Source organism: Carcharodon carcharias, chromosome 1 (genome assembly GCF_017639515.1).
Source record: "Carcharodon carcharias isolate sCarCar2 chromosome 1, sCarCar2.pri, whole genome shotgun sequence".
Lineage (NCBI taxonomy): Eukaryota > Metazoa > Chordata > Chondrichthyes > Lamniformes > Lamnidae > Carcharodon > Carcharodon carcharias.
The window spans coordinates 174,580,880-174,594,447 of record NC_054467.1 but is presented as its reverse complement, the minus strand read 5'-3'; the positions used below and the strand labels follow the sequence as shown (position 1 = coordinate 174,594,447).

The 13,568-nt window shown below is 40.9% G+C and overlaps 1 protein-coding gene across 6 annotated transcripts in view; it reads right to left on the bottom strand.

The window, feature by feature from the left end:
* Positions 1-13,568, bottom strand: part of pde4d (phosphodiesterase 4D, cAMP-specific) — a 1,628,454-nt gene that overhangs the window by 78,349 nt on the left and 1,536,537 nt on the right. For all 6 annotated transcript variants that reach the window (XM_041186415.1, XM_041186370.1, XM_041186378.1 and 3 more), the window contains one exon: positions 9,350-9,462. In XM_041186415.1, the coding sequence (XP_041042349.1) occupies positions 9,350-9,462 (113 nt within the window). The remainder of the gene's footprint in view (positions 1-9,349; positions 9,463-13,568) is intronic.

The window sequence follows — 13,568 nt, the reverse complement described above, 5'->3', positions numbered from 1 at the left end:
TCAGCGTGCGGGGGCGGGCGCAGTGTCCCGAGGTCACTGCGCGTCATTCCGATCTTTTGAACTGTCAAAGGCCTGTTAAGGCCATTAATAAAACAATTAACCAATTTGACTCGGCTGCCCATCCAACCTTAAGGCCTTCACATTTTTCATGAAACGGTTTCATGAAGGGTTCATTAAATTAATAAGTATTTTTCATACATCTCTGATTCGCCCAATCTATATGTAGATTAAAGTCACCTATAATTATCCCTTCCGGCCCGCCCAATGGGGAGAAAATTCTCCCCGTAGTTAATAAATACATACAGTTAACCTGCTTAAGACGACGAAAACTTCAATAAGACCCACTGAACGGTACCTTACAACAAATTCCATCCAATTTTTCACAATGATACAAACTAGAACAGTGGTGGATGTCAACCTATTCCAAAATGAAGAACCCCTTCTGTAGAAAAATATTTTGTTTTTCTGATGCTCAGGTGGAGATCTGACCTCTTTTTCCCTTTTTATTTTCCTCCTGGATTGAACCATTGAACTCCATGGCCAAAATATCCCATAACTACCAACTGCTGCCAACCTCAGTTTTTATATTCACCAAATTTTGATGATGGATGTTATCTTTTGGAAAGGACTCTCTATCCATTTGAATATTGTGAGGTTCAGATATACTTTGTTTGCATTTGGGATATCATCCTGGAATTAGTACATAAGAACATACAAATTAGGAGCAGGAGTAGGCATTCGGCCCCTCGAGCCAGCTCCGCATTCAATAAGATCATGGCTGATCTGACTGTGGCCTCAACTCTACATTCACACCCACCCCTGATAACTTATGACTCCCTCAAGAATATATCTACCTCTGCCTTAAAAACATTCAATGACCCCGTCTCCAATGCTTTCTGGAGAAGAGAGTTCCAGACTCATGACTCTCTGAGAGAAAAATAATCTCATTTCTATCTAAAATAGGAGACCCCTTATTTTTAAACTGTGTCCTTTATTTCTAGTCTCTCCCACAAGGGGAATCATCTTTTCAATATCTATCCTGTCAAGTTGCCTCAGGATCTTATATGTTTCAGTCAATTCACCTCTCATTCTTCTAAACTCCGATGAATACAGGCTTAACTTGTCCAACCTTCCCTCATAAGATAAACCCCATTCCAGCCATCAATCATGTGAGCCTTCTTTAAGTTGCTTTGAACACATTTATATCCTTTCTTAAATGGGGAGATCAAAACTGTACTCACACTCCAGATGTGGTCTCACCAACTCCCTACACTACGATAGTAAAAGATCCCTACTTTTATATTTCATTCCCATTGTAATAAACAACAACATCCTATTTTCCTTTCTAATCACTTGCTGTACCTGCATACTAAACTTCTGTGATTCATATGCCAGAACATCCAGATCCCTCTGTACCTCAGAGTTCTGTAATCTCTCTCCATTTAGATAATACGCTGATTTTCTATTCTTCCTGCCAACATGGAAAAATTCATTTTCATATTTTTCCACATTATACTCTATCTGCCAAATGTTTACCCAGTCACTTAATCTATCTATATCCCTTTTCTGGTTCCTTATGTCCTATTAACAACTTACTTTCCTGCCTATCTTTGTATCATCAGCAAATTTACCAACCATACATTAGGTCCCTTCATCCAAGTCATTGATATAACCTGCAAATAGTTGAGATGCCAACACTGATCCCTGTGGAGCTCCAGTCGTCACATTGTCCCAACCGGAAAACGACCCATTTATGCTTACTCTCTGTTTCCTATTAGCTAACCAATCCTCTATCCATGCTAAGACATTGGCCCCCACATCATTAGCTCTTATTTTGTGTAGTAACCTTTGAAGTGGCACCTTGTCAAATGCCTTCTGGCAATCAAGTACAGCACATCCACAGGTTCCCCTTTATCCATGCTGCTTGTTACTTCTTCAAATAACTCAATATATTAGTCAAACATGATTTCCCTTTCACAAATCTATGTTGACTCTGCCTGAATGCACTGAACTTTTCTAAGTGCTCTGCTATAATCTCCTTAATAATAAATTCCAGTATTATCCCTATGGCAGATGTTAAGCTAACCAGCCTGTAGCTTCCTGCTTTCTGCCTCCCTCCTTTCATGAACAGAGGAGTCACGTTTGCTATTTTCCAATCCGATGGAACCTTTCCAGAATCTAGGGAATTTTGGAAAATTAAAACCAATGCAGCTACTACCTCAGCAGCCACTTATTTTAAGACCCTGAGATGAGGTCCACCAGAACCTGGGAACTTGTCTTTAGTTCTAATAATTTTCTCAGTATTCTCTCCCTGGTGATGGTAACTGTTTTTAGCTCTTCCCTCCCTTTCACCTCCTGATTCACAATTACTTCTGGGATATTACATGTATCCTCCATAGTGAAGACAGATGCAAAATATCCATTTAATTCATTCACTATTTTCTTATTTTCCATTATTAATTCCCCAGACTCATTCTCTAGAGAAACAACGCTCACTTTGCTTAATCCTTTCCTTTTTAAAAACCTGTAGAAACTCTTACTTTCTGTTTTCATATTTCAAGCTAGCTTTCCCTCCTACTCTAATTCCTCCCTCTTTATTAATCTTTTAGTTATTCTTTGCTGTTCTTTATATTCTGTCCAATCTTCTGACCTGCCACTCATCTTTGCAGAATTATATTCCTACATAGGTAAAAGCAAAATTCTGCGAATGCTAGAAATCTGAAACTTAAAACAGGAAATGCTGGAAAACACTCAGCAAGTCTGGCAGCATCTGTGGAGGAAGAAACAGAGTTAACGGTTCAAGTCTGTATAACTCTTCTTCAGACTTAGCTCTTTGTTATTATCATTGTACCTTTTTCACAAGCCCCCATTATTTCTTCCTGTATACCCTGTCCTACAGAGTGGTTACAGTTAGAAGGCCTATAAACCACCCCCACAATTCTTATTCTTACAATTTCTATCCAAACTGATTCTATATTGTCATCTTCAGTACTGAGGTCATCTCTCCCTATTGTATTAACTTCATTCTTAATTAACAGAACTGCCCCTCCACAATTTCCTAGCTTCCTGTCCTTCCTAAATGTCAAATCGCCTTGAATATTCAAGTCCTAGTCTTTGTCATCTGGTAGTCATGTCTCTCTAATGACTATCAGGCCATACATATTTATTTTAGTTTCCAGGACTGTCACTGACCTCATCTCCTCTGGGGATCTTCCTCCCACAGCTTCCAACCTGACAGTCGCCCAACCTCGGACGGCCCGTTTCTATCTCCTACCCAAAATCCACAAACAGAACTGCCCCGGTAGACCGATCGTCTCAGCTTGCTCCTGCCCCACAGAACTCATTTCTCGTTACCTTGACTCCCTTCTCTCTCCCCTTGTCCAGTCCCTTCCCACCTACATCCATGATTCCTCTGACACCTTACGTCACATCAACAATTTCCAGTTCCCTGGCCCCAACCACTTCCTCTTCACCATGGACGTCCAATCCCTCTACACCTCCATCCCCCACCAGGATGGTCTGAGGGCCCTTAGCTTCTTCCTCGAACAGAGGCCCGAACAATCCCCATCCACCACTACTCTCCTCCGTCTGGCTGAACTTGTTCTCACACTGAACAATTTCTCCTTCAACTCCTCTCACTTCCTCCAAATAAAAGGTGTGGCTATGGGTACCCACATGGGCCCCAGCTATGCCTGTCTCTTTATGGGGTATGTGGAACATTCCTGGTTCCAGTCCTGCTCCGGCCCCCTTCCACAACTCTTTCTCCGGTACATCGATGATTACTTCGGTGCTGCTTCATGCTCTCGTCGGGACTTGGAAAAATTTATTAATTTTGCTTCCAATCTCCACCCCTCCATCATTTTCACATGGTCCATCTCTGACACTTCCCTTCCCTTCCTTGACCTCTCTGTCTCAATCTCTGGTGATAGACTGTCCACCAATATCCATTACAAACCTACCGACTCCCACAGCTACCTCGACTACAGCTCCTCACACCCAACTTCCTGTAAGGACTCCATCCCATTCTCTCAGTTCCTTCGCCTCCGTCGCATCTGTTCTGATGATGCTACCTTCAAAAACAGTTCCTCTGACATGTCCTCCTTCTTCCTTAACCGAGGTTTTCCACCCACGGTCATTGACAGGGCCCTCAACCGTCTCCAGCCCATCTCCCGCGCATCCGCCCTCACGCCTTCTCCTCCCTCCCAGAAACATGATAGGGTCCCCTTTGTCCTCACTTATCACCCCACCAGCCTCCGCATTCAAAGGATCATCCTCCGCCATTTCCGCCAACTCCAGCATGATGCCACCATCAAACACATCTTCCCTTCACCCCCCCTATTGGCATTCCGTAGGGATCGTTCCCTCCGGGACACCCTGGTCCACTCCTCCATCACCCCCTACTCCTCAACCCCCTCCTATGGCACCACTCCATGCTCACGCAAAAGATGCAACACCTGCCCCTTCACTTCCTCTCTCCTCACCGTCCAAGGGCCCAAACACTCCTTTCAAGTGAAGCAGCATTTCACTTGTATTTCCCCCAACTTAGTCTACTGCATTCGTTGCTCCCAATGTGGTCTCCTCTACATTGGAGACACCAAACGTAAACTGGGCGACCGCTTTCAGAACACCTGCGGTCTGTCCGCAAGAATGACCCAAACCTCCCTGTCGCTTGCCATTTTAACACTCCACCCTGCTCTCTTGCCCACATGTCTGTCCTTGGCTTGCTGCATTGTTCCAGTGAAGCCCAACGCAAACTGGAGGAACAACACCTCATCTTCCGACTAGGCACTTTACAGCCTTCCGGACTGAATATTGAATTCAACAACTTTAGGTCTTGAGCTCCCTCCTCCATCCCCACCCCCTTTCTGTTTCCCCCTTCCTTTTGTTTTTTCCAATAAGTTATATAGATTTTTCTTTTCCAACCTATTTCCATCATTTTTAAATATTTTTAAATCTTTTATGCTCCCCCCACCCCCACTAGAGCTATACCTTAAGTGCCCTATCATCCATTCTTAATTAGCACATTCATTTAGATAATATCACCAACTTTAACACCTATGTGTTCTTTTGTTCTGTTGTTTGTGACATCTTTTGATGATCTGCTTCTATTACTGCTTGTTTGTCCCTACAACCACACCAACCCCCTCCACTTCTCTCTCTCTCCCCCGAACCAACCAACACCCCACCGCCCCCCCCCAACACACCTTAAAGCAGCTTATATTTCACCCCTTTCTTGGACTCACTCAAGTTCTGTCGAAGGGTCATGAGGACTCGAAACGTCAACTCTTTTCTTCTCTGCCAATGCTGCCAGACCTGCTGAGCTTTTCTAGGTAATTCTGTTTTGTCATACATATTTATTTCTATCTGAGCTGTCAATTCATCTGTTTTGTTACGAATGCTACATGTATTCAGATAGACGGCCTTTAGTTCTGTCATTTTCCAATTTTTGCAACTACTAGCTTTATTTGCTGTTGCACTCTTAGGTTTGTACATTCTATTCTTTCCTGCCACGCTCTGATCACCACTTCCATTATTGCTAACTTGCTCTATTGCCTTGTCTTCCCTTTTTAATATTTATCACATCTTCCCAAGCTAGGTCCCTTGTCCCCACTATTTAATTTATGGTCCCCTCAATAGTTTTTTTGCCAGTCAGAAGGCCATGTGTTCAAGCTTCATTCCAGGATTTAAGCATATAACCTAGGCCGACATTCTGCTGCATAGATGGAAATGCCACCTTTCAGAGAATTTAAACTGAGGCCGGTATGCCATCTAGAGTAAACCTAACAGACCTCATAGCACTATTCATAAGAGTAGGAGAATTCACAAGAGTAGGAGCTCGAACCAACTTTACCCCTCTAATAGCACACTAGAAATACATTATCTGGTCACTTTTTCCCTTGCTGTTCGTTGGGCCTTGTTGTAAATAAATTGGCTGCCCTTCTCTTTAAATTAAGTCAGTAACTACACTTCCAAAGTACATTATTGGCTATCTTTATTATTATTGGATATCTTAAGGATGTGAAAGGCACAATATTAATGCATTTTTTTTGTTTATAGATTGTTGAGATAGACACGGAACTTTCATACAAATAAGAAGGCCAATAATTTCAAAACTAGTACATTTTACCTTCTTTTCCACAGGCTGGAATGTGGAATGTGCAGTAAAGTGGTCAGCAAAATGGCAATTTTTATATTAGATACAGGACACGTTGCAAATATTAAATCTCCACGAGAATGAGGAACAACTTACATTTACATAATGCCTTTAATATAGTAAAATGCCCCAAATGCTTCAGAGAAGCATCATCATACAACATTTGACACTAAGTTTCACAAGGAGATATAAAGCAGGTCAACTAAAAGCTTGGTCAAAGAGGTAGGTTTTCTGGAGCATTAGTATGAGACTGGGCAGAGGGAAAAATTCCTCCCATTTCTATGTTTTATTTGTACTTCTTTTAAAAGCTTAAAGCCATACTTGTGCACTCTATGTGCACTCCGCCATGTAATACCATGGTCAGACCAAGCTTTATCCAACACTTGCTAATAGTTGAGAAACAAAGGTTGTCCTTTGGCCATCATGTTTTCCCTTTGCACAAAACAAAGTCTCCTGTGTAATGATCCAATGTGAGAAAGACATTGCATGTACTGCAAGTGTGACACTTTGGTCAACACTTTCTTCAAAAAGGTAATAATTTCAGAGGTCAGGAAGAACGAAAGAAAATGAAGCGGTAGAGGCAGCATAATTTATTGCTGACATGCCACTTAAAGTAACTCCACTCAATTGTAAATATATTATGTATTTACAGTTAATTCTACCTAATATTTTCAGCATTTTGTGAGTAGTTTAAACCCTGATCTTCTTGCCTTTCCTGGAAATATTTGGGGAGGCTATAGTGGCAATTTAACAATATATAAAGTATATTAGTCCAATGGGTTTATCTGTGATTACATAAAGAACAGCCTGTCACACAGCTTGGATAGAAGAACCAAGATATTGGTTCATTCATACTTTAGCACATCAGTAAATCATTGAGCTAACTCAGCAGATGATCAACCCAACTTTAGATATTAATTATAAAATTAATTGTTATTTAGTTTTATATTTCCAACAAACATCTTGCCACAGAAAGATTTGCCATCACAGAGATGAAAGACACTTAAATCCAATTTGAAGGATTAAATATATTTTTGCAAAGACAGCAGTTTAATGAGGAACAGGTAAAAGATGAAGTCACATTCAGTGCAATCAGAGAGTTACCATTAAGTGTGACAATGCCTGTTTACCTTTTAAGATATGAGTTGAAAACATTATTTCCAAATCTAGCCATCATACTGGGTTTTATAGAAGTAGTATGTAGCATTTACAATAATACAATTGTCTGTGTACACTGTCAGAATTAGCCACCATTTACTTTGTGGCATAATTAGTGATTCAGATGGTAGTACTTCAGCCCTGAAGCAGAAGGCTGTGGGTTCAAGTTCCACACGAGAGACCCAAGCACAAAAATCTAGTCTAACAATCCAGGACAGTACTGAGAGAGTGTTGCACTGCTGGAGACTCTGTCTTTTGGATGAGACATTAGATTCCACCTGCTCTCTCAGAAGGATATAAAAGATCCATTGCACTATCTTAATGGGCAGGGGAATTACCTCTGGTACAGAAGTAAAATACTGTGGATGCTGGAAATCTAAACTAAAAACAAAAATGCTAGAAATACTCAGCAGGTGAGGCAGCATCTGTGGAAACAGAGTTAACATTTAACTATTATGTTAGCTCTGTTTCTTTCCACAGATGCTGCCTGATCTGCTGAGTATTTCCAGCACGGTTTGCTTTTATTTGAGTTATTCCTTTTCTCTTGACAATATTTATCTCCCAATCACTGTCCCTAAAAAAACAGATTATTTGGTCATTATCACATAACTGTGCAAACTGGCTGTGCACAAATTAGCTGCCATATTTCCTACAGCACTGACTACACTTCAAAATAACCTCATTGGCTGTAAAGTGCTTTGGAACACCCTGAGATCTTGAAAGGCCTTATATAATTGTAAGTTTTTTTGTTTATCTTTTACAATGTTCCATGTAGAATCAACAAAATGACTAACTTGAAGAGTGGAAAAGAGTTCTGCAGATCCCCAAAGTAAGTGATGGTGAATTCCTACAGTTCAATAGATGAACTGAATTATGATTGTGAAGAATTGATGCTGAAATGTGACCTTATTTTTGTGTTGCATTAGGCTGCAAGAAATTATCTGTTACAACTTTACACATCTATTCAGTTTGATTAAAAATAAACTTTGTTTACATAAAAATGAGAATAAAATAAATGTACATCATCTACAAATATAATTTTTCTATTTGATTTGACACCATATCATGTATTTGCCTTGTATTGTGATGTTTATATTACAAGCAGCCACTCCCCCCAAACCTCATACTTGGCTATAGCGACCAAATGTCCACCTTAATAATATGGTCTATGTCACCTTTTTCCACAAAAATTGAGATAACTTTAAGTCATGGCCTATAAGCCACCTAAAAGGGAAAGATTTCAACAAGAGCAAGCTGGAAAAGCCCTGCATATTGAAATGAGCTTTCTACATCAAACTTACTAAAAACTAACTGCGCTGTAATCCTAAATGCAATGTTAGACAATCAACTATATTTGCATTAATTCTTGGTACGTCACAGAATGCATTCTATTTTTGATTCTATTATGAGACTAGCTTGTTGAAACTATAATGTTGTCTCAGGAAAATGGACACAAATTGATTAAGAGCAATTTAAACACTTCATTTGCAACAGGCTAGTGATACGATTGTTGAAATCACTAACCAAAAACACATTCTTTTTATCTGAATGACAGAGGATAAACAAGGCCTGCATTCATATAAAAAAAACTGTACCTGTTTTGTGTCTGTATTCTTACCTGGAGTCATGCAGTATTTTGCTGCAGATACACTAATATGATTCAGGTTGATTCCTATGCAATAGACAGAACACAGAAACATTTGATCTTAGGCGGTTGGTCTGGGGAGTGGGCCACGAATTTGAGTCCCGACTTACTACGTGGATTGATTCTTGATGAGAAGGTTTTTTTTAATATTTGCAGAATATGACTTGTGTAGTATTGCACAAGATACACTGTGTGCAGACATCTTCCTTACCTAGATCAGTCAAATTCTGATCACTCCTATTGCTTAAACTTTTATAGGTTTGCCAGTGTGCACACACAAAACTTTATTCATGAATCATAGTGTTATATCACGACAGACCTTATTTTCTCACTGCCTCAAAGGTTATCAAAATAGATAAACCATTTGATAACCCATGGCACCAAAGTCCTACCTTGTTGGAGGCCATCTCACTGACAGAATTCCTGGTCTGTAGGGTCTCCAGCTGGTCCAGGCACCAGTCAAGCTCCTCCAGGGTCTCTGTTGCAAGTTTTTGGTAGGCCTCCTCTGCGAACAAACAGATGAATGGGAGTTCAGCTTTTGAACTTTTTACAGGGCTAGCAGTGACATTGAAAGGGTCCACCATGCCACACAAAGCCATGTTCGGGTGACCAGAGCTCACACATGAGTTGTCCTTCATAATGTTTTCTCAACAAAAAAAACTCTGAAAAATATATTTTCTGTCGTCAAACCGAAGCAGCCACAATAGTTTTGTGATCTTCTTCTGTAGGAGAGGAAAGCACAGTTGTTGAGCTGTCAGTCAGAAACACAACATGATGAATGAAGAATTCTCTCTTTGTCCACCTTTTGGTCTACTCGTATTATTAAACCCAGAAATGAACACACATATTCAGTCTGCAGAATATTTTCCATAAAATAAGTGAAAGCCTTTATCCTGAGCCAGGTAGTTGAGTCAGTTTCCCATTGCCCAAGAAAATCTCTCCATGACGATTTCAAATTATTTTTTTCTAACCACACCAGCATCACACAGCTGAATGGATAAAGCCATATAAACGAGCCAGTAAGTCCTCTCAATATTCACTCATAGAATATACAGTTCAGTTCGAATAAGACACGAAGAGACAGGGTTTCCTGTTTTTGCTCAGTTTTAGTTGTGACATCTAAACTGTCACATCATTTTATGAAAATCTGATCATTTTCATCTTCCTAACACTTGAGTCAGTTAGTGGACTCTTATGTGGCATCACACAACTAACAAAGTCTGCCTCTTTCTTTGAACCAGAACCAAAAGCGCCAGTACACTGTACAAGCAAGGGCCATGCTGAACAGAAATCCTGGCATAGAGTTCCACAGAGGATCCGGACCTGGCAACGCTCCAGTAAGTGGTAAATGAATCATATCAGCTTTCTATGAAAAACATTTCAAAAAGATTTCAGGCTTCAGCTGGAGTAGCATTTCCTGTTAATTGAATAAATATGTGTATATTTCTATTACAATTGCTTTCTTAGACTGTGTAGAAATGGGAGAAATAATCTGCATGTGTGAAGCACATGCGCAAGGCAATCTTCACATTAAAATTCTAAAAGATGCTTGAAAAATAGCTCTGGATCAATAATTCTATACTAGGAAAGACAACTATTAATAAAAATATGAAAATAATTCTTGTTCTCAAAATTTAGTTTACATTTAACATTGCGTGGCTGCAGCTATACTGTGCATGTCGTATTACTCAGAAGCAGAAACTGTTCTGCAACACAAGATATGCAGTATAACCGTATTATTGGACTGCCTTTCGTGACTGAGCAATTGGGCTAAAAGTCTACTATATGTCCTACAAACTTCTAGTGTTACTTTTCCAAGTGTTACTGCTGCAGAAAGCCCAGATTTGCGGAGTTGTGGTCTAGAACCCAAGAATGGCCTGTTGGAGTGTAACATCTGCTTGCTCCAAACAAGGCTATCAGAGTAAGAGGTGGCAGGAACTCTATCTATCACCAGTTCCCATAGTTCTGGCTCTCAGGGGGAGCTGACATAGCGTCAAAAGTGATAGATTATACCATGTTGACTGCTTGTGGAAGTGGGTCCACCAGCAGCTCCAGGATGAGATTGTGGCCTAGACCACTGAAGAAAAATGATGCCAATTTTACAGAAAACATTTCGAAAGTTATTTCCAGGGGTAACCTGACAAAGCCCAGCACCAACCGCACCCCCCCCCCCCGCCAATCACAGCTCTCCATGTAGCCGCTCACCAGCTGAATCTTGGTGGATGCCCTTGCTGTGTTACCAGAGACTTGGGTGCTCACCATTGCCTTTTCAGGGAGGAAACCTACATCTGACCTTCCTTTGGTAGGGTCAGCATTAGGGGTCCTGAAGGGTGGTAATGCAGCTCAGCAATTCTGCCCTCCCCACCGCTCATGTATTTATATTTATAGCTCAATGACTATTGAGTTTTGTTTCTGTACTCTGACAGAATGGGAGTAAATTTCATCTTGTGTGGTAACACTAAATAGACATTACCAGATTGGTGCACACCACCCAATTTGCTGTCATCCATTTTGGAGCTACCACCTAAGCTAAATTTCACTCCCAATATATTTTCGACATCAATCTGTAAAAATAACTGTGCAGGGGTACATTATTCCCACGCTCCAAAGCACCAGGCCTAATTTTAACCCCGACTGTCTAGTGGAAGTGAGACATGTGAATGTTTATAATGGCAGTCAGGTGCTATGTATTGCCTTCTGAAATGTTTGTGCCTCATATCATTTTAACTATAGGGTTTCCAACAGCAGTGGGCTGTCTGCCTCAGGCAAGCAGAGCCTCCTAAATACTTAAATGTCAAATATCAGGACCTGATTATGTCTTCTGGACCCCAATACCATCTTGTATGCATGATAGCGGTCAGCTTTCTAGCAGCATGGTGGGCATGTGGAAACATGAACAAGACTGCAATGTAGGAAAGCAGCTTCAGCTGGGTGAAGTACTATGCAAGCTCAGTCAGGTACCTTGCAATCCTAGAGAGGTATCATGGGAAAGCATTTGCTACAAAGGACAAATGTTACACAGATCCTGCTGCATGCGGGCACAGACTGCTTAATTATATAATGAGTTGTGAATGGTACTGAACTAATGGTGCTGAACATTGTGCAATCATCAACAAGCATCCCCACTTCTTACCTCATGAAGGAGAGAAGATCATTGATGAAGCAACTGGAGATGGTTGGGCTAGGACTATCCTGAGGAACTCCTTTAGCGATGTCCGAGGGCTGAGATGATTGGCCTCCAACAACCATCACCGTCATGCTTTGTGTAGATGTGACTCCAACCCGTGGAGAGTTTTCCCCCGGATTCCCAATTACCCCAATTTTACCAGTGTTTGATACCACACTCGGTCAAATGCTGCCTTAATATTAAGGGCAGTTACTCTCTGATTGGGCCAAAGCTGAAATGAGGTCTGGATTGAAGTGACCCTGGAGGAACCCAATGATGAGTAAGTTATTGCTTTGTAAGTGCTACTTGATAGCACAGTTGACAACACCTTCCCTCTCTTTGCTGATAATTGAGAATGGACTGATGGGGCTGTAATTGGCCAGATTGGATCTGTCCTGCTTTTTGTGGACAGGATATACCCGGGGAATTTTCTACATTATCGGGTAGATGCCAATATCACAATGGAATAGTTTGGCTAGGGGCATGACTGGCTCTGGAGCACACGTCTTCAGCAATACAGTCAGGATGTTGTCAGGGCCCATAGTCTTTGCTGTATCCAGTGTGCTGAGTTGCTCTTTGATATCACTTGGAGTGAATCAAGTTGGCTGGCATCAATGATGCTGGCAATCTCAGCAGAAGGCTGAGATGGATCATCCTCTCAGCACTTTTGGCTGAAGGTGGCTGCTAATGCTTCAGCCTTGCTCTTCGCACTGACGTGCTGGGCTCTGCCATCATTCAAGAAGGGGATGTTTATGGAGCCTCCTCCTCCTATTAGTTGTTTAATTATGCATCACCATTCATGACTGGGTCTGGCAGCAAGGCAGAACTTCGATCTCCTCTGCTAGTTATGGGTCAAGGTAAGGTACTGGGTGTTGGGTGGAGGATATGCATCACAATATATCAAAATTATACTTCTAGAGGTAAAAAGCATGTTATTGAACTTTACACCATTACCACTGTTACCTTCTTGTTAGAGCAACACTGTCTTAGCGCTGGTTTACCACTAAATTCCTGTCATTATTCAGTGCTCTCATGCGTAACAGTGGCTCAAAGTGGGAGTTTATTTTGGTAACAGGTACCTTTTAAATGCGTCATAAAGTAATTAAGGTAAAACGCAATAAAAATGCACTGTAATTTGACCTTCATTCCTTTATATGGTAAGTTACTATTAGAAACATCTCACCATTAAAGACATTTTTTGTAAACATCTTTTTACAAGAAATGTAACTGCTCTTTGGAATATTTGAACTGAAGTTTAGTGAATATGCAGTGTGATTCAGAAATTTTAAAAAGCTCAGTTTTGTTTTAGTTGCTGAAAATTGATTGTTTTGCAATTTGAGTTTAAAGAGAAATTAAAATAAATCCATTGGTCTGTTTATCCACTGTCTAAGACTGCTGCAAACAGGGAGCACTGCTGGCGAGTGACGTGGCTTCATGCTAAATGA